The sequence below is a fragment of the Argopecten irradians genome, chromosome 1 (assembly GCF_041381155.1).
Source record: "Argopecten irradians isolate NY chromosome 1, Ai_NY, whole genome shotgun sequence".
Taxonomy (NCBI): domain Eukaryota; kingdom Metazoa; phylum Mollusca; class Bivalvia; order Pectinida; family Pectinidae; genus Argopecten; species Argopecten irradians.
The window spans coordinates 24,189,027-24,211,277 of NC_091134.1; the positions used below are offsets into that span (position 1 = coordinate 24,189,027).

Consider the following 22,251-nt stretch of genomic DNA (forward strand, 5'->3'; position numbering starts at 1 on the left):
TTGAAAACATTCATAGATGTGTGTGTTTAAGCGTAAGAATGCAATATGTTTCCACTAATACCCCCCCCCCCCATTTTTGCCGACTGAACTGTTCTTAAAATGCATATTTGAAAGAAAAAAGGGTCCTCCTTCGACATTTTTTCGTACTTCGTACTTCATTCTAAAAAAATTTCCGCTGCGCGGCGCATTTCCTAAAACGTTCAAGCACATAATGTTCAAACCTTTAATAGTAGAAATTCAATACACATGAGCTGCACTTAAAATGTCCATTAATGGATTCTACGTACTACATTTGTATTTTAAAAATGTCTCTTAAAAGATTACTTTGTTTAGATGTCTTAGCAAGACAATTAATGCATTATTATTTTGAGTTACAAAACAATGTGCCGATGGTGTGAAGCCGGTATGTTCAGATCGAGCGGGTTGCACAATGATGTGACGACACAATTATCACAATTATCATTTCTTAATGCAGGTTACTTTAAACCGAAAAAATATCATGGTATGAACGCTTTAAAATCATTAAAATACATCGTAAAATTCATCTCAGTCATTCTAAATCGTAATTTTTTTCCCGGGGGAGACACCCGGACCCCCAAACACCAAAATCTCGCGCCTTCGGGCGCTCGCAAATTCATTAAAATGCATCGTAAAACTCATCTTAGCCATTCTAAATCGTTATACATTGTATTTTTTCCCGGGGGATACCCCCGTACCCCCCAAACACCAAAATCTCGCGCTTTCGGACGCTCGTAAAATCATCAAAATACATTGTAAAACTCATCTCAGCCATTCTAAATCGTAATATTTTTCCCGGGGTCGACCCCAGACCCCAAAAGCTCGCCCCTTCGGTGCTGACACGCTAATTTGGCCAATTTGCGTATTCGTTAATTTCCTTTTAGCTACCCATATGTCTATAAATGTGTACAAGGATTATATGTTATGATATATGTAAAAAGTATATAAAGTATATATGGTTGTGTGTTGAATTAATCTCCTCCTGTAGGTGCGGCGGGGGGTTTCAAAATATAGGGGACCTTTGCCCCCCGCCCCACCCCATTACATTTCATCCTCCTACGCCACTGACACATAATTCATTAGATTTTCATAAAAAAAAAATTAAAAAAACAGTTTCCAGGCAGATAAATCACGTGGTGAAAATGAATCATCCCTTCAACGTGTCGTCATTTTTGTAGTGAATTATCCCTTGTGTGATAAACCTTCTAGTCAAATTTGTCCTGATAATCCCACATAAGATGAACTTATCATCGCGTGTGCATGAACCTGTCAAAATTGTCCTAACTAAACGCAGCACTACTTTTGACCTGGTTTCTAGCGTTTTCTGACCACTCCGGTAACCACCCTAGATCATTGGGCAGTCCGTCCTCAAAGTCGTATTTGTCGAGGCCAACAAGTTGTCGGACTTCTCTTGATTTAGCAATTTCCGGTATTTCATCTATCATTTCGATTTGACTTTTGTATTTGGTCTTACTGCATTCAGAAGTACTTGCGAATAGCCAAACTCCTTGCGATGGCCAATGAGCGGTGGCAACCATCTTTTCGAATGCTTCTTTTTTTAGCTGCAAATCTTTCTTTCTTGCCCATCTAGCTGGTGTCATACAAACAAATGTGACGAAGCGCCACCTGTCGGAATGAAGACGACCCTTTTCTGGTTTGACATTATCGTGGACAGTTCTAGAGTCCCATATTACCATTCCACCTTTTGGAACGGGGACCTTCTTTTCTTTCAGTCCCTTATTTTTGTACCATTCGACATATTCTGGTTTTAACTGATAAAAGTCCTCACCGGCAGAGTCTTCCGCTGCCTCTTTAAAAGTGTCAAGGAATTCTCTATGAACATTACATGATCCCTCAATAACCCGAAAGCAGTAATCTTCGCATGTAGTTTCCTCCAAGTACACTGCCCCTTGAAATGCATGTAAGCCAATTCGCCAACTTCCTTGATCAAAATGAAACCAATTTTCGCCATTTTTGTTGAATGCAGTATTCCCTGTGGGGGAAGAAATATACATGATCAACTGGAGACTTGACTTTATAGGCGAGAGAAAGCCTGACATGACCTTGAACAACGCTTTAGAATGATGAAAATAACTTATTGGCATCCAATATTTTGGCAACGGCCAACGTTTCAAAATTTGCACGCAACAGATCAATAGAACTATAGTTTTGAAAGTCTTTACTTATCTTCTCAAGAACGAAAAATAGTTTAACGATTTGCAATTTTCGAACCATATTAAACCAGTTCACTCAAACACCATCGATATTCCACAAAGAAACAGAATCTTACCAAGTTCCGGAGGTTCTCCAATAGCCATGCCATCCATGCTCGATAACAGTTTCTCGGTACCCCAGAGTTTTGCGAACACAGGTTTTGCCTTGAGACGGACTTCCCATGCAACAGGTGATGCTGATACTCTGGAGAAAGACAGAAACCACCATTATAGATATAGTGTCGTAAATCATTCTAATTTCCGCTCCATTGCTGCTAGTTTACAGAACAGTGTGTGACAGAAAGGCCGAAAGAAATAAGAATTGAAGCGTGCGTCAATGAGTACATGCTTAGTCGGCATGGGTCAGAGAGTACCAGCAATGTTTTTTTTTCTCTTTCAATGCACCATAACAATTTTAGCTGTGCCACTAATCTAGACGTTTCTAGACGTTTTGAAAGACTAAAAAAATTTTTAGTTGAAACATGCATGGGTAATATAAGTATGTATGCAAGTAATGTTTTCTAGACATGCATGTAATTTTCAGACTCTAATACATCCTCGAGAGGTTACTATCACTTTCGTAATGTCTGTGACTATATAACGGGAGTTATAGTAATCCTGGAGTAATGATGGACTCTAAGTAAAAAAAAACGAGACAACTTACCTGTATTGTTGTACCAGGGATATGTTTTTGTCTATCGGCGAATCATCTACAAACTTGTCTAACCACTGCCGTATCTGGCTAACCAATTCATCGCATTTCTCTGGGGAGATGACACCAGGAACAACCGTGTAGCCTTTCTCTCCTAGGTCTCTCATCATACAGTCCCTATAAGGGATCATTAGTATATCCATGAAACAGGCACTTGATTTTAAATAAATTAATGTAAAACACAGCGGAGTAACTAGTACCCTTGAATAAACTTTGTATTTAGGTAATGTTCCTATCGATATACATGAATTTATTTTGAATCAAGTGCTTACGATTCTTGAGCAAGCTTCGAGTAGGACAATGGTATAATTTAAGCTAAAGATGTTACATATACATATGTATATTAGAGGAATTGCCAGCGGTTTTGTAATGATATCGGACCACTTTAGCCTTGACCCAGAGTTAAAGGTCAAAGGTGTATTTTTCAGGGAGGTGTTGCCCAGGGTGATGTCCTCAATCTTAGAGCATTTCATCCATTGCAATGCTCTTGCCTTATACCGTCAGGACAAAATTAATAAAATTGCGTTTAAATAAGGTTGATAACTTATCTTTTTTTTTTAAATAGAGAATACATGGTTAGTATATTACAATACAAGGTTTATTTGGATTCGAGACTTAGGGCCGAGATGACGAGGCTTTGCAGATTCATCTTGACTTTCCGTGTCGAGCACTAAAATCAAACTTGTATTGTCAGTAAGATACTAACCATGTGTTCTGTTTATCCTGCAACCATTATGACATTCAAAACGAAAGCAAATTGCCAATTATTTAGTTTCGCTCGAAGAGAAACGCTTCTTTGATGCTGAGGAAAAGATTCATTCACTAAACCGAAAGAGAGTGTACTCTTTTTACTATCCTGGGAAATATATATAGCGCATTCGCAAACAGTACCAGTATTATTCTTTTCAGTTTTTAGTATCACTGAAACAAAATGATAATACTCCAAAAACAATAATTACCATAAAAGAATTTCTTTCCAATACGTCTAGATCTTACGGTGGCTGATTTGTGCCATTTCGTCTTCTCATCTTTTCGCCCGAAAAGACGAGAATTAAGAAACCTAGATTTCGTCTTTTCGTCTTTTCGCCCCGAAAAGACGAAAAGACGAAATTTAAACATCTCTGTATCTCGTGTTTTCGCGGCGATAAGACGAAAAGACGAAAAGACGAAAAATGAAAAACACGAAAATGCGAAAAAGATACACGCTAATTAACAAATATTTAATTTCGTCTTTTCGCCCCGAAAAGACGAAAATAAACAAACTTTAATTTTCGTCTTTTTGTCTTCCGGTCCGGTGTAGAAGCCATTTTGATTTTTTTTTTATCTTATTGACTTAATTGTTCAATATGGAAGCATCAAAGTAGTTTATGATTAGAATCGACGAAAGACGAAATTTAAGGTTTGTTCATTTTCGTCATTTCGCTCCCAAAAAGACGAACAGACATGATTTTTGAAGGCGAAAATTAGACTAAGAATTCAAGCTTTAATTTTCGTCTCGGGGCGAAAAGACGAAAAGACGAAGTTACTGAAAAAGTTCCGTCAGATTATCCGTCAATACGATCACGTGAATATTTGTTGGAACAAATATTCACGTTATCGTATTGACGGATAAAGCATTTCGTTTTGACGGATAATGCACAAGTTTATCCGGCAGTAGTTATCGTCAATGTGGACCAGTTGCATGATAAAATGTGTTTATATAGGGCACAAGGGTATAGTTCTAGATATGTGTATATTTCGCCACTCGTGGAAACTGTGCTTGTACATGTTATACAGTAATGAATTTCATAATGAATTCGGAAATAAAATATTACTGCCACTTACAAAAAAGTTACTAGCAGTAGTAAAGTTGGTCCCAGTTAGGGAAGATATTCTGTGTGGTAGTATAGAAACTTAATTTGCTTGGAACATTTAAGCCACACGTCAAATACATAAAGTTCTGTTTGTTATTGGTTACCATATACATGTATACCACACCTGATATTTACCTGTCAAAATCTGACGCTCCATTTTCCTGTACAGGTGAGTCCATTTTGTAGATGCACTGAAGCTTATCACAAACACGTATAAATGGGGTGGTGTGTGGTTATGACCTAATTCACGCACGGAAGATAAATAACAATAAACTTGTGTTCTGTATACTTGCCAAGTTGTCACACAAACATACAGTAATATACACTGGGGAAACGTCGTGTTACCTTAAAACTGGAGAAATATGAAAAAGCAGGTGTAATTAAGCTACTTCTGTTAGCGAAACTTTTTCTTTAAGGTAAAGAATACCGGTAATTAGTTTGTTTAGTTTAACGATAGTTAGTTTATCAATAGCCAGTCATGAAAGGACATTACAGATTTGATCATGGAGAAAAGCCAGAGTACCCGGAGAAAAACGACCGAACAGCGGTCAGTACCTGGCATCTGCCCCACATGGAATTCGAACACGTGACCCAGAGGTGATGGGCTTGTGATATGTTATGACATCTTACATAACCACTCAGCCACCGCGTCTCAAGAAAAGTATTATTAAGTGCAAAAAAAAGTGATTAACATAGCTATGCGGTGATTAACGCAAAATTTTATAACTTTCCTCTTCGCGCTGTAATAATTTATAACTTGCATAAAATCGAACCCATGGCCAGTACTAAATAATTTTGTTTTGATTTACTATACACAATTTCAAATAGTTTACCTTTAAACCTTGGTAATGATAGCTTACTTCCAAATGATAGGGCTGCATTGTCACGAAAGTAAAATGCTTGTTGTCGGTGCGTCCTACACCGTCTGTTATCCACGTATTCAGCCTACACTTTGCTGCGGTGCGTAGTGGAATTCATCCTCGATACTACAGGAGTTACTGTCACTGACTTTATATCCATCCATGAACAATCTTAAAGTAAAATTGAAGACAGATCAGGAGAAAAAGAACTTACCAATCACAGGCCTGCGAAGATTTCTTTTGAACATTACAGTGAGTGATGACGCACAACTTCAAAGCTTTACTTTGCTGCACAAAATAAAAACGATTCCTACATGTAAACTTCGGATAGGATATTTACATCAGGATAAAAAGTATGTTACATGTATTGCGTCACAACCCATCCTCATCTTCCTCCCCAATCCCTACAAAAAACCCAGCAAAACAAGTTTTTCCTGATTAAAAAAAAAACCTTTCTCAAGTCGCATGTTCTGCGTGATTTAGTTTCTATGTATGGTATTAATCTTCATTTACGCCATCTGGTGACTAGCCACCATCGAACAAGGATGATATCTGGTCTCAATACTCTCACCAAAGGACATCCTCGATATTGCAAGGATTAATTTATATCATGGTCGTAGCAAAACCACAGGCGTTTGTTTCTCTTAAATACATGTTTATATATATATATTTCAAGAAAAGATATGGCATCATGTAGCCTTTTATAGGCTCCGCCACCGTTTTCAAACATACTGGCTATCTTCATGGCATCTTAGTTACATCTATACATGTTTATAGGAAAAATATCTAGTCAAAGGCTGTAATCGTTAAAGGAAGTCTGCAGGCCTGTGATCGGTCATTTGTTCTCCTGAACTGCCTTAAGTTTTTCCGACATTTTCCAGGAGTGGATATAAGGACAGTAAAAGCCTTCCACTAGTTAAAATTATCAGCTGCTTTCTTTAGCAACGATTTATGCTCTATTCCAGTAGTCCCTAGTAACTGTTTACTAGAAATCTAGAATGTCACCATTGTAGTTCTTGTGAAAAAAGGAGTACCCAGATGACTACTAGTATTTTCTACTTCAACAATATTTCATTCTCAATTTAGGAACTTCTTTGCGTTTTGGAGTTTCAAAGCAGTCAAAAGAACACTTTTCAACACGAAGTCAATTTAACTTTCATACCCTTCGACTGTTGTTCTGCTATTTGATCAACTCATTAAATTTTCATTAAAATTCACCCATAATCGTCATTGCTATTTTAACACTTCCCATTTCTTCATGGATGTGTAAATTGATTTTTTTCTTACTAGTAAGATATCTGATTGGCACATGCAAATCTAATAAACCAATAGTTATTTTAGTCATGCTATTAAAGGGGCAATTCAGTCTAAGAGAACATTAAAATTTGTACATATATGGAAAAATACCCAGTTCTAATGGAAATTAGATCAGTCGGTTTTGCAGTGATATGCCTGAAAAGCCCATGGTGGTGACATGTGTGTGAAATGTTCAAACTCTCTAGCAGTTCATCACACACTGTGGTCAAACTTCTTGTATGCCGAACCCTGTCCCTTGCTCGTAGAGTAATGCACCTTTTGTCTAGAACTGCTCAAATCGCTCTGACAGCAGTGCGTTTACCTTATTAGGTGAATTGTCTTGCCAAAATATAATTTTATCACTATCTTAGTGGTTATGTAGTTCATTTGTTTAACGTGCGTGACTTTGGCTCGGGTATGGGTACAGCGTCCATATTGTACATGCTTAATTGTATTGATCAACGATATTAATTAAAATACTTAACAATGTTGTTGAGGAATTTGTCAATGTTTTCCGTTATATGTTTCATAAGAAATGTAGAACAATACATTTATGCTATATTTGGCTTCTTGGTTATGTATAATAAGTAGCCTGAGTGAATTGTCTCTTTAATGCAAGACCTAAAAATGATTTTTTTGCACATTAAAAACTGTCTGAACAATAAATTACTATGAAACAGCAAGCTACCTCCTATATTACAATTTGCTTGGATTTGTTTTCTGTGATTTTTGTAAACAAAACAAAAACACTGAATTAAGTTTTCAATTTGTATTATAAAAGCTTCATACCAATTCCAATACATAAATTTACAATCTGTGTAGAGAATATTCAGAAACCCTGTCTTTCTTTCACCGACCCAAACACAGCCTTGTTCCCGAATTATCACAAATACACTCTTATTCCTGTATGCTTTCAGCGACCTCATCCAGACACATTCTTCTGTATGTACACATGTTCACCATCAACAACTTCACCCTCTGTTATACTATTATCATACAGGTCTTTCAAACAACATACCAAACAAATATGCAAGTACCCGTACTGCATGTACCATTAAATTAAAATACCTAGACAGTAGTCCAGTAAACACAATTGGTCCTCATGTTGTAGTAAATATGACACAACACACGATCACAATTTAAAATAAGAACCATAGATATGGCCGATTTTTGTCATAAATAATAAAGCACTCTTAGGCATGTTCTTCCTTTCTCCAAATCTTATGAAGTAGATTTCAAAAGATTTTCACGATCAGACCAAGTTTAGTACGTATTTCAAAACAGATGTTCAAGAGTAATTTAAAAGTGCATAATCAGACACTTTCTAGTGTATGTGAATTTTTTGTATCTTAAATAAAACATTTCTATGGCTACAACCATAATCTTTGAGCTTACATTTCTCAGCTAGTAGCACCACTTGAAAACATAAAGAAGAAAAAATCCTGCTTTAAAACCAAAAAATATCATACATTATCTGACTTTTTTTTCCTGAGAAAAAGCAGATATCTCCTCACTGACAAATTAAGTACGTATACCATTATCTGAAAACACGTTTTTGCTTCATTGTTCTTCACTATTGAATTGTTCAATTTTTAGTCAATATATTCTAGTGATAACCATCATCATCTGCGGTATTTGTCGTACCGGTCCCTCGGTGATGGACTTCGATGGCCATTTCTGTGACGTTTGTGATGGCGATCAGGGGAGTGATATCGGTCTCTCTCATGCTTATATTTCTTATGACTGGTCTTGTAACGATCTGGTGACTTGTTCAGTGAAGGACTGCGACTTTTGGAACGTGAATGCTTCTTCCTTTTGCGGGAATGTTTGTGTTCTTTAGAGATGTAACGATCAGGACTCGGATAGCGATCCTTTTTATATCTATGAGGGGAGCTCCTATTCTTCCTTCGTTTCATAGAAGGGCTTCGACTTAAGCTCCGACTAGATCTTGACCTTGAAGACCTATTAAAAAAAATTTGTTAATGGCATCAGAATTTTCAATTTGAATCATGTTGTCTTTAACAATATATTATGCTGTTAATTTTAACATTTACAATCTGAAATCTGGACTTCACTTTCAACCGCCTAATCTGTCAAAAAGATATTGATATTGATATGAACTCTTAGACCTTATATCCAAGATCAAGACTAAGTGTGGACAGTACACATACACACTTTCATACAGTCAAATCTGATATTGACAGTTTCTGTAGTTATTGTCACAATATTGTGTCTTATTTCAGCACAACAAAATAATATCTGGTAAAATTCTTACCTTTACTACAAACAGACACAAATATATTGCTTAATCTTGTTTACCACTATTCTGCAGTAGTTACCTTTGTCTACTCCTGGATCGAGATCGACTTCTGTCATTTGGACTGTGACTACGTTTCTTTTTGGACGAATGATTTTTTCTGAAAGAGAAAAAAACTCATCAATACATAACACATAGCAATATCTAAAAGGTTAACATGGAAAGTTAAAAGTGATGGATAGGGATTAGGGCTGTTCCAGCAAAACATATATGGCACCCAGGGAAGGCACTTTAAAAAATAGTATGTTCCATGGTATGTTCCAAATAATATCACTTCTGTGCCAGGGTGGCGTTTCAATGAAATCACTTCTGTGGGTGGGTCTATCATAATCTGAAGCAGTTCTAACTTTTTGATATAAAATGCAAAAATTTTTGTTTCATAATTTTCATGTCAGTCATCCTGACTATAAAAATAACTATTGAGAAAAATATTAATTTCTGACAATATTAAAGCATTGATCATCTTCAATAAAAAACAATGATTTTATTTTATGGATGTTTTGATATAATATTCACAGAATATTTATCTAAAACATATTATATTCAATCAAACTAGGCAATAGTACAGAGAAACAACAGATTAGTTTTGGCAAAATACTTTTGTCAACAACAGGTCTTTATTTAAATTCACTGGTATTATGTCGAGGAAAACATGTCAATTCACAAGCTCAGATGTCTACTCTTGCATTACGTTTATGGAACACTTCGGTATCTTTAATAGATTTTCTGCTGGTTCTAGGAAGATTATACCTTTATAAAATTAGCAATAGATGCAGCAAATCAAACAATAGTTCACTGCACCATATACAGTACGATTTTGTCCTAGGTGTCTTGTTAAATGTTAGAAATCAAAATATGTAAATCCAAAAAGATGTCGGAGCAGCAAAAAATTAAATCCTTTTATGCCATGGTCTTGTTCACAAAAAATAGATATGTTGGGAGTCAACAAAATTGAAAATCACTTCTATCGGTGGGTCTCCTAATTTCAAAGTGCCTTCCCCCCCTACATATATGTTTTGCTGGAACAGCCCTTATTTTCTCTTTGTAATTACAGATAATTTACAGCAAAAGCTTTAGTTACATGTTGCTAAGTCTCTTTGTAATTACATGATAATTTACAGCAAAAGCTTTAGTTACATGTTGCTAAGTCTTCAGGATACTTACAATGACCCCTCTCTGAGTCTCGATCTTCTTCTGCCTTCAGTCTTTTGATGCTTGGAAGAAGTGCAGGGTTAGGACTGATATTCTTTGGGGAATCTGCAAACAATCCCATAATAAATCAGGACTGCAACAAGTTTGTCAGTATTAAAATCATCAGGGCATGTATAGGGAAACAATTAAAATGGGTTTTATGGGCAGTTTTGTTTTTTAATATTCAACAAGCTTTGTAATGAGATATCCCTAAAAATAAATGGAAATGTTATCCTGCCTCAGACAAGAATCTTGAAATACTTTTGGTTAATATGATGTCATGTAATATCCAAGGAGAGTTTATCGTGTTAGTAGAATTTGCATTAAGTTTGGAAGATAGAGTTATTGATCTTTACCCCCAACGTCATAACAAAATGGCGGTCAAGTAACACTTCCTGGTGACGACAGTCAGTATTTTTCTGTATTTGGTCATTAACAAACTGTATAACTAATAGTTTTCATTAAGCCCTTAAACTATTCTGTTTTTCTTGACAAAGAAAATAATTTCAGAAGAAAAACTAATGAAATGAGGTACAATACTGTAACGGTATATCATCATTTTACTTCCAGTATTGAGACACTTACTGGTACGAGAAGGATGATTTGGTGTTCCATTTTCAGAAGACACTCCCTTTGCTTTCATCTTAGCTTCTATCTGTATCTTCTTAGCATCATTCACTTTGGCTTCAAGTTTATCATAGTTTGGCTGAAATTGAGAAACAATACAAAATATTTAATCTAATATAAAGATGCAATATTTTGTTATCTATATTACGTAGATAACTCTTTCATAATTGCTTTAGAAATACATGTTTATGGAACGCATTTCAAATTCAAATTTCCAGAGATTTTCTTTACAAAAATGTCGACTCAGAATATTACCCCATGTAAATTTTAAGGTTTCATTTGCAATTGCTTATGAACTTGCTTGTATAGTATTTCAAAAATTGTTAAGGTAATGCCACTTACCCTGGGCCGAGCATATAGACGCAGAATTGTGAGACAGATATCATATACGTCCTCATCCTCCACACTGAACAGATAATACCATGGTGGGCTGCTGGGCAGTGGAATCTGCAATACAAAGTTACAGCTAGCATTAACAAATTTTTCAAATGGTGTAAACTTTGCCTCCAACAAGTTTACATAAAGGTAATTTGATTTTCTTTACAGAAAGCTGAAGAGTATATAAAGGGGGAGAGGGGATGGTTTTTGACATATTTTTTATGATTATTTTTTTAAGAATGTTATATAATTCATTAAAACCTTTGCTGATAAGGTGTTACATACCTGCAACTGTCTAGCTGCCAAGTAGATACAGGCACAAGCGATCACCTCAGGATGGAACCTCACAAACACGTCTGTCCTAAAACTATCATTCATGTAGTTCCTAAAAATAGAATAACATACTAATAACAAACTAAAATAAGTTCTGTCAAAGCTTTATCTTAAAATTGTCATGATTCATATAATCTAAAAGTGCAAAAGGACATTTCAACGTCTGATGGTAATATTAACATAGGTGGTACATCCTTAATGTTTATAACTATAACACAGCGAGATAGTCTAGATACTAAATTGATTGAAGAACATAATAACTTTAAAGTTTCATTTCAGGAATATGCCATAAATCATTGGATATTCACACACACACTTTGTTGGCAAAATACTAACCCGTGTGGCCTGATTCATCCATTACCAAAGGTGCAACATTCCAGCAAGTATCTCTTAAGACAATCAATCAAATAAATCAAACTAAAAACAAACTAAAACAAAATGATAGAACATTGAAAGTCACCACCAGCCTGTCAAACAGCCTGACCAATCCTGACGAGCACAGCTATTTTAGTCTTTCATTCTTCCCAAAATTGGTCCATAGAATGTATTGTAGCATACCATTATTACAATCACAATTCTTCCTTTTGGTCCAGTAGATGGAAATCAGTTTCCTTTTTCTGAAAGAAGCTTTCATGATTACATGTGATTATATCTCAGTCAGGTTACTGTTTTCATGCATTACAGATACTATATGTAATCCATTTGTACTTGTGTCACTTTAAAACATTGAGACTATTGATGACTATGTTTTAACAAGGTTTACAATTTCATTTAGAAAGTCAATGAAACCAGTTAACACAGCCCTGTTTCTACCACATATGATCTTGAGTTGAAGATGTTAAGCACTTTTGTGCTACACAACACAGTTCTCTGCTTCTTCAAATAGCTTTCAGTTGGGAGTTCTTCAGTGCAGGAGTAAGGACTATCTTCTATCAGACTTGCTGTTGGACGGTTAGCTCTTTAGGCTGATGAAGCCTGGTGGAGGCTGTTTTTGGAGGATGGTGCAATTCAACACATCTACCCACCTAGGCTGGGGTAGGCAAAAAGGAAAAGTACAAAGTTAATATCGACACTTCTCTACTTCATATATACACCATATCTAATATTTACCTGTTCAACTTTCATATTCAATTTAGGTGAATGCAAAATATATCTATATAAATGATTACAACATATCAATGAAATTTATACAAACATTTTAAACAATTTTTTTTTTTTTTTTTCAAAATAGATCTACAAACTTATCAAATATCAACAAATTATAAAGACATTTGCAATGCTATGCTTGCAGTAATATATATTATCAGTGTGATAAAACAAATTTTACAAATGCTTACTTAATACATGTGTATGTATCATGCTGAAGATAAGTTATGCACAATTTAAGGAACTTTTTCAATTTTTACACTCAAATATGTCACTTTATTACATACAACAATTTAATATGAAGTTTAAATACACTAACAAAGATTTGATAATGTGTACCAACTCCAATAAGATTATCATTTGCATTACAATATCAAATGTTTTGCTTTACTGTTGTAAATCAAATGCCACATTAAAGAAATTGATATTAAAAGATTGATACAAATCTAATCATACATAAGTCTGCCAAGAAGATAATGATATATTTTCTTTAGTGAAATTTTTTTGGCTGGTTAGCACAAGGCTAGTTGAGTGCTGACAAGCCAAAAAATTCCAAGTGGGTCTAGATATCCCTATCTACTTGATAGATCAAAGTATATTATCTCCCACACACAAAGGAAGGATCAAATGTATTGAAGCTAGTTTAGCGTCTCATGATTACAAGTTTATCAACAATTCATCAAAATTTACCGTGATTCAGATAGTGTATCTAAATGGAAAACCACGATACATCATGTAATTTTTAACCTGTACTTGCAGTTCAAAAGGTTCATGCTTTCAATCTGTCGGAGAAATCTCTCACTGGTTAAACAGTTAAAATGACACTTTGTGGTGGGAGAAAAAGAACCATCTATACCATATTTTCATCAAAACAGTGAATCAATCCTTTTGCACTTCTAACACATTAATTTTTTTTACTCATATATTTGAAATATGATAAAACATATAATCTCTATGTTCAATATTTAGTTTTCTTTCTATTTCAATAGTCATACATCATATTCATGCTTTTATAAGAAAAACTGTTTACCAAAAGCTTAAATCTTAAAACAATTTTTTTTTACAATTCAGTTTCCAATACAACATGCTGTATTCTAAGAAATGCCCTCATGCTAATTAATTAAACAATCGAACAATATTTTATTATTGAATACAAATTACATGTAAATTTGTATCTCAATCCTAAACTTGTAATTCTGTGAAATGTCCATAACACACAGTAATTTTCAAGTCCTGTAACCAAGATATTTTCCTAAGCTGTATCATTTTATTAAGATGTTCCAATTATCAAATTCTCTGTATGGACTATGCTGAGAGCATTTGTTAGGAGAAACAGTCATGGTTGTGAAAGTGTGTGAGCCTTATATTAATACCTACCATGCACACTGCACCAACTTCTGATCTTTTTCACATTCCAAAACTTGCAGGAACATGACAATCACCTGAAACAAAGAAGCGTTACAAAATACAATACATATTCTAAACACTCCACTGATCTTGCTCTGACAAGATCGGAATTTACCCTTTGCCTTCCTATGTGCCAAGGAGATAATAATTTAAATGTTTACCTTCAATTCTCAACTCACTCTAAAGATCATGTTCTAGTTGGACTTTCAAAACTCACAAAACAAGAACTTGTGCAACTTCCAAATGTGTCATGTGTTGGATAAAATAAAGCTGAAGAGCACAACATGTGTGTTGTGGAAATATCAGTACTTCAATCAGAATGAAGTATTTTTTTGATATTATCTTCGTTTTTTGTTTCTTGTAATTCCTAAAATATTTCAAAAAATAATAACCAGGAATAAAGCATCACTGTAAACAGCTAATGTGAAATTCATCTGTCAGAAATAGTAACTTTGGAGAGTCTCTGAAATTTAAACACATACTATTTTTGAAACTTAAAAATTGATATTTGTTTTGAAATAGAATATTTATAATTACCTTGTGAGGGTTTTTAGCATGCACAGAAAACCCCAGCTCTTTCAGTACCCTTCTTTCAGCATTGTTCACTTGTTTTTTGAGGTTGATGTAATTCTGATCAAGAGGCAGGGGATGGATTGTTCTGAAATGATAAAAATATGCACATTTCCACCACAAGTTAAAAATAAATACTTAGATGGCTACTGCTGGCCTAAGAAAACCAGAAAGGTTTTGTAGGTTGAACACTATTTTCTCTGCGGCTGTACAAATCCACCTAGGACAACAACCAGTGACCATGACAAATTACAAAAGGTGTTTGGGAGGCAAAACAGTAATAAATTATTATCAATGAAAGCATTTCGATAGGCAACATTGTATTATCTCCCTTTTTCAATCAGTTACAGCAACACACCAATATAGATATGAATACTTGCTAAATACAGAAGGTATGAGATCCCAAAACGTTATGAGAAAATCATGATTTACTGTTGACTAGTCCCACCTACTGGTGATTATGATGTCACAAAAATCATGACAAATGATGACATCATAATCACCAGATGGTGGGACTAATCAACAGTAAATTGTACTTTCCCCATGTCATTTTGGGATATTGAAACCCACGTTTGGTTTGTTTATTTTTACGTCCTATTAACAGCCAGGGTAATGTAAGGACGTGCCAGGTTTGTTGGTGGAGGAAAGCCGGAGTACCCGGAGAAAAACCACCGGCCAACGGTCAGTACCTGGCAACTGCCCCACATGGGATTCGAACCCGCTTCCCAGAGGTGGAGGGCTTGTGGTAATATGTCGGGACATCTTAACCACTCGGCCACCGCGGCCCCTAAAAAACCCACGTATTCAAAATAAATTCTACTAAAAGTAGAAGTAGACACATTAGTGGCAAAAAAATGTAAATGTTTTATCCAATTGTCTTTACAAATATTCAGTATAATTAACCATGGTAACTCACCATTTTTAGATGTTAACTTATTTGAAATTCAAAATATCTTCATAACAAGGGATTTTTCAGCTATCACGCATTAGATACATGTAAATAAATACTGTAAAATAATACTTATTTCTGTCTTTAAGATAAGAATATTCCCAATTCCATCTTATCCCAATACTTTGTAATTCATAGCAAAAAAAGTTCAACAAATATAATGGAAAAGAACAAATATATGTATATAATTCAATTTTGCTTGTTACAAGAATTTTCACTGGCTTAAAAATTTACTTTATCAGCCCATAAAGGAAAAAATAGCATTGCCTTTTGTAATATTGCTTCTGATTGGTTGAGATGACAGCCTGATGATTTCATAGACAAGAGGCCTAAAATGAATTTTGTATATTGAAGATAATATCTTTAGTAAATTGAATTATAAGCAATAATTTGGATAGATTTTTCTACATTATGGAGATAAAACACCAAAATCTGAGAGTACTCTCATCATAAACAGCTTTGTGGTCCATTTAGTGTACACTAATTTTTTTGTGTTAAATCTCCATGACTTAATAATAATGTAAAAAAAAAAGAGATATTCAATTTAATACTTAATTAAACTAAAAAACATCTAAAATTTTCTAATTAAACACATATCACAATTTGTTTGTCAAGTAAGCATTCTTCACTTGACATTATACTTGAGAGTCGGTTCCTATGTTGATGCATCTGCCCACAGATCTTGCCATCAGTAGTCGACTTGGAAGACATTTCCTTTAAATTCCAACTAAATTGTAAAAACATATACAATCAAACAGTATTTCATAGCATGCTTGCTTTTGGAATGAAATGAATGAAATTATTAATATATAAAAGTTGCTTCATTTCATAATACATGTACATCAAATTGAAGAGAACAGAAATTAACTGAAATTCAGAAGCCTGTATATAATCGAACATGTAATGTTGAATTGACTTTTTTATGTCATTTTAACAACCAGGACCGGATATGCAGCTCCCAACTCATATTTAATATTGAACTTTTTTCTCTCATCTGTAATTATCATGTTGGACAAGTAAAACCTGATGGTGAAGAGAACCTTTCCAGAGGAAACTATTTTCAATTTTTAGTAATGTATTAACCTATTCAGCAGTAGTTACCTGGGTAGATATCATAATGTCTTGTAGGCTGGTTTCACAGCAGGATAAGGGTTATGAATATAACATTTACTGGAAACCTGTAGACTAAACTAAGATTAATATCTGCTGGAAATATCCTTCAATTTTTTTTTACTACTCTGGATGACCTTTTTTTCATGCCAGCGGTCATATTTCATGCAGTAATCGTCTAATGAATATTTTACTTGTCCATCACACTGTGATTTTAAATTTTATAATATTTGGGTCATTCTAAACTGCCGAATAAAGTTTTGGCTTACCAAAACTGCTAATACTAGTTTAAAGTGAATAGTCGGGCAAAGAAAACCAGTCTAAATGCGTTCATTGGCCTTCAAAAAGTTCTCGCATATTAATAAGACGGTCAAGTTCTGCTTAGTTTCCCAGTTCTGACCATTAAAGTAAAGAAAAGTTGAAAGCATTGAAAGCGAGGCTGCATGGAAATGTAACCACGGACATAGTGAGCCGGGAGGACGTTTTAGAATTTCCATACTTTAAATTAATTTCTTCGTACGCAGACAGATTTTGACGAGAGATTTTAATTTTCCATTTCATAAGAAATTATACTGAATACTTTCACATCATTTTACCGACTTTAGCCATCCTTGCCCGACTGTTCACTTTAATGTGAGAGTGTCATAATCACTAAGAAAACATTTTGAATAAGTTTTCAAAACCTCTATTGATATATTTTACCTGTAAAGTTTTATTGTAAATATGAACATCTTGCTACAATTAAAGTTATGTGTGCTGTACTGACAAATCAAAGAGAGCTTGGCAAAAGGGATTGCAATGTTAATAGTTTCCATGTTTTCATATAAACAAACAACATAAACATCAGTTTGGTTTTCAACAAAGGCTTCTGGGATTTCAAATCAAAATCTGCAGAATTTGTTTATCAATTTCTTTAACACATAAAAAAGTTGTCATTTCAATGGTCAATTATCACCTGAAATATATTATATCAGATAATTTGGTGTTTTGATAACTCCTCAGACATTTATCATCCAACATATAGCATTTATTATCAGCTATTGCATCATTAAAAACCAAAGCATTAGGGTTCTTATAGATTTGAGACAGATATCTTCACTGCATTTTTTTGGGTTTGATCAATACCCTTCTAAATCAATATTTACATATAGGGACAAGTTACCGTATACTAAACAATGTATTACATAATTGAAATATAATCTAGTATCAAAGATAATATCAATTCATAACTATGTAACTGTATGGTCACTGGTTGTTCTTCATTCCCATTCTATTTGGTGAGGATTATATACAAACCATTGTTACCATGTACCAAGACAATAGTGGCAGGACTTGCACCATACCACGTTGGCGTATCCTGGGTGGAAAGCCCAAGGTCACAGGTCAAGGCCACCACGCCAGGTCGAGCCCTTGAATCATGTGCAGTTTCCCAGCAAGATTTGAAGAATCCCGGTGCTGTTTAATACAGCAAAGAGAAAATAGTGTTAAACCTTTGGAACAATTACACTTCATACAAATTACTATAAGAGGGAAAGCAAACCATAACATAAGCATTTTATGCTCATGTCTAACATAGATTTTGATGCTTTCCAACAATATGGGCAATATCGCTGAAGAATTTTACTTACATTTTGTTAAATCCTGATTAGAAACTTTCCAACTGACTGCAATTGCTGCAAAAAGCTCATCTCAAGGCCACACAACATAAGCAAATAACATATATCAATACCTTAAAACAAACCTAAAATGAACAAAAATAGTGATACTTACTTTTGATTTCTAACTTGTTTGATATGATGGATCACATTGATCACATCCCTCATTCTTCTTGGGCACTCTTCTATCTTAGATGCCAAGTAGATGCAGGCCATAACAATGATCTATAGAGTCAAACAAAAATGAATATCCTTCATAAACAATTAATTCAGCGTTGCATTTATGCCATTCCCATATTATCACTTTAAAGCATAGAAAATAAAAAGGATCACACTTTTTTGCTGCATGTTAATTCAAGTTATACAGAGCCTGAAAAGGATCCCATTTAGTGAGCACCCAACGAAAACCCTGAATTATATAAATATATGTAAAAAAATAAAGGTTTATGTTATTGTGAAGAAAAACTATGAGACTCTTTCATATTATACATAACTTATTTTAATAACCAAATAATACCTTTGTGTTTTTTCAACATTTGTCCTTACCTCCATATTGTGCTTGACAAATGACTTAGAATAGTAGAATCTCTGGAAAATAACCTGTCCAGTAGCCATGGCAACCTTAAAGTACAAAGAATTAAAAGTATTTATTTATATATAGATTTATATCAATCATTGGGTAAAGCATGCATATGTTTAAATATGCACACATTTTAAACAATATATTAAGCCAGGGGGTAGTGGTGGCCAAGTGGTTAAGATGTCTCAACATATTACCACAAGCCCTCCACCCCTGGGTCGAGTTTGAATCCTGTGTGAAGCACCTGCCAGGTGCTGACTGTCGGTCGAGTTGTCCCCCCCCCCCTTACACGACCCTGGCTGTTTATAGGATGTTAAACTAATAAAACCAAGTATCAAGCCAATATATCAATTCATGTTCAATTAGAACTGTTGTTCATGAGGCCAACTTCTACATAAACCCTCCTCATTTCAATTCCTCCAGCAGTTTCGGAGGAGTAACTGTTCAGACACTTCTATGATAAAAGGAGAATTACTCATTAAGATAGGGATACCTTGTTCCGAAATAAATAATATTTATATACGGAAGGATAATTGTGAATAAGTTATGTTGAAATCCATCCAACAATTTAGGACTGAGATGTTGATATGATGCTTTATACTACAGTACAACCTGAATCCAGTATGCCCCCCCCTAAATTTGTTACATCTTGCATGCCATTACAGAAAACGAGACATGGAAACTATTTTGAAAGAGAAAGTCCCTCGCTATCACATGATCACTATAGTGCGTTCTAGATAATGTCAATTACATTAAATGGAATAAGGTCAATACAGCTAATGAATTTTAATAAAACAGACTAAGCGATCACATGACAGTGAGGGACTTTTAAACTGGCTGGTCAAAGTTGCGAATGAACAAGAAATCGGTTACAAAATGAGGTGGTTCTTTGTTTTTAATACACGTTACTTAATATATATATGTGCGTTTGAGAGAAAATATCTCCAATACTGATGTGTGCCAGTATGGGAAATCCTAGAACCACAGCAGGTGGAATATTTCTGGAATAGTCTTAGGCCAGGACTTGATTTTCCAGAATAAAGTGAAGAAGGCTCAAGAAGGGATTCTGACAAGAACGAATAATCATAGACAAGAGATATCTATCAAAGTAAACGTTCGAATGTAAAAGAGTCTCGGCTCGAGGAGGAATCTCAATAGGGATTAATATTGTCCAGTTATAAGTTTCTTCTTTTTGCACAGGTTGTGTAATTTTTTTATCAGTTTTCTTAACTGAACTTCAGAAACCTAAGATTTTCAGGCAAAAACTGCAAAAATAATACCTCTATTCTAATATCTTATTAATCAGGACTTAAACAATGAAAATGTAAATTTTCACCCTTTGACGTTTGACTTCTGAAATAAGTATTAACCATGAGCCAAGAAAAAAAAATCGGATATTCTGAATAATATATGATGTGTAGCTGACCCTAATGTATCTTTATGCAAAATATTTTGCTGATCATTGAGCGGCCGTAAAACGGTTGTGATTGTTAGAACTCTATATAACTGCTGATATGTATAAGAAAACAGCAATGAGATTGCCATGTTATGTAGCTTCTATATTAGTCTGCCAGAAATAATTGATTTTAGAAATAAAAATGGAAGTTTATTCTCATTCTCCTTCTTCAGCATACAATGTATAAAGAGAGCGGGATACTATTTGCTCGTTGCCATGGTATAATAAGGATGACCAACATACCCATCAACTCAGTACACACGCACTCATAGTACAGGGAAAGTCACCCTGAATTATCAAACGACCAAACTAAATATGGCGATACATCGGGACTAAGTTTAGAAACTCATTAAAGAATGAATTTCTATAGGGCGATACATCGGGACTAAGTTTAGAAACTCATTAAACAAAGCATCACAAACGGTAAGGGGGAATAATTCACATGTTCTCATTGACCTCTACAAGCATTTCTGTGAAGTTCAGGAAAAGCCTTGATTTACATGATTTTCATCATGAGATTATTCTAATTGACAAATTTTCAAATCCGCCATTTACAAGAAGAACTACATACCTCTGTCTGGCTAATATCAGTCACGTAAAAAATGGTCGCTTACTGGTAATAAAGATCATCGACACAAGCATGTTGCACAAATCATCAGGCAAGAAACAGATTGGAGATCGTATAACAAGGCTGTAGGAAAACTCCGAAGTCGCAGGACTTAAAAAAGAATAAAAATTGAATAAAAAACAGTTAAATACAACATTCATACAAATAAGCACAAACCAGCACAAATCTCAAGGAAAACACTAAACTAACTGTTTGACTTTGACCCAAGTGTAAGACATGCTTGTGCCCAAATGAGTCAGGTGTTGATAATAAAGCTAAATAGCCAGATAGCATACCAGCTAAACCTCCTTACATATCTTTTTCAAACTTATATAGGTGCTGACACTGTACCATCTGACTGGTGTGAAGTAAATAGATGCGGTCTTAAAGGGCGATATTTACCTATGTGATAAATAATGGTAAGTTTTCCGAACATATCATGCATAGTTACACCATGTCTCTCTTTAAAAAATATAATATCCTCGTTTGAATTCATGTCTAAACTCTCCACTCTCCACTGGAACACAATTAATTCTAACATTGACTTTTTTGCCAATAATCATGACAAAAGTAAACAATTGACATGGTTCTTTTAGACTTCTCCAAAACGTTTGACAAAGTTTCACATTCCAGATTTTTATCTAAATTTAGATACATCGTATGGAATATATAACTTTCTTCATTTACAAAAAAAATAAACATCAAAAGGCACACCCGGCATATTTACATGTATATATGATGGGACCCGTCCAGACAGTTTTCCAATCCTCTTCGGGGTATTCAAGGGGATAGTTGTTAGCCCATATTTTTTATAATGAAATAAATAAGGGGCGGTGGTCGAGTGGTTAAGATGTCCCGACATTTTACCTCAAGTCCTGCAACTCTTGAATTCGGGTTTGAGTTCCATGTGGGGCAGTTGTCGGGTACTGACTGCTGGTCGATGGTTTCTCTCCTGTTACTCCAGCTTTCCTCC

General features: G+C 34.7%; 2 protein-coding genes across 2 annotated transcripts; both read right to left on the reverse strand.

The window, feature by feature from the left end:
• Positions 1 to 209: 209 nt before the first annotated feature.
• Positions 210 to 5,215, reverse strand: LOC138321600 (uncharacterized). Its single transcript, XM_069265381.1, has 4 exons — positions 4,932 to 5,215; positions 2,896 to 3,060; positions 2,309 to 2,436; positions 210 to 2,011 (listed from the first exon to the last, which is right to left on the reverse strand). Exons 1-4 carry the CDS (start codon positions 4,973 to 4,975, stop codon positions 1,299 to 1,301), a joined length of 1,050 nt encoding a protein of 349 aa, XP_069121482.1. The 5' UTR covers positions 4,976 to 5,215; the 3' UTR covers positions 210 to 1,298.
• A 2,491-nt stretch (positions 5,216 to 7,706) lies between these two features.
• Positions 7,707 to 19,624, reverse strand: LOC138319073 (cyclin-L1-like). The gene is made up of 11 exons (XM_069262017.1): positions 19,604 to 19,624; positions 19,182 to 19,256; positions 18,751 to 18,860; positions 14,889 to 15,009; positions 14,322 to 14,386; positions 11,751 to 11,850; positions 11,430 to 11,534; positions 11,046 to 11,166; positions 10,430 to 10,526; positions 9,292 to 9,369; positions 7,707 to 8,914 (listed from the first exon to the last, which is right to left on the reverse strand). Exons 1-11 carry the CDS (start codon positions 19,622 to 19,624, stop codon positions 8,575 to 8,577), a joined length of 1,233 nt encoding a protein of 410 aa, XP_069118118.1. The 3' UTR covers positions 7,707 to 8,574.
• Between the last annotated feature and the right edge of the window lie 2,627 nt (positions 19,625 to 22,251).

Bases quoted from the DNA above. Each gene is read 5' to 3' on its own strand.
- LOC138321600 (XM_069265381.1), bottom strand. From the start codon at position 4,975: ATGGACTCACCTGTACAGGAAAATGGAGCGTCAGATTTTGACAG. The intron at 3,061-4,931 runs GTAAATATCAGG...GATCCCTTATAG, and splicing joins GGAGCGTCAGATTTTGACAG to GGACTGTATGATGAGAGACC. The intron at 2,012-2,308 runs GTAAGATTCTGT...CTTCCCCCACAG, and splicing joins TGGAGAACCTCCGGAACTTG to GGAATACTGCATTCAACAAA.
- LOC138319073 (XM_069262017.1), bottom strand. From the start codon at position 19,624: ATGAGGAGGGTTTATGTAGAA. The intron at 19,257-19,603 runs GTTGGCCTCATG...TTGTACTTTAAG, and splicing joins TGAGGAGGGTTTATGTAGAA to GTTGCCATGGCTACTGGACA. The intron at 9,370-10,429 runs GTATCCTGAAGA...TTTCTCTTTCAG, and splicing joins TCAGAGAGGGGTCATTGTAA to AAAAAATCATTCGTCCAAAA.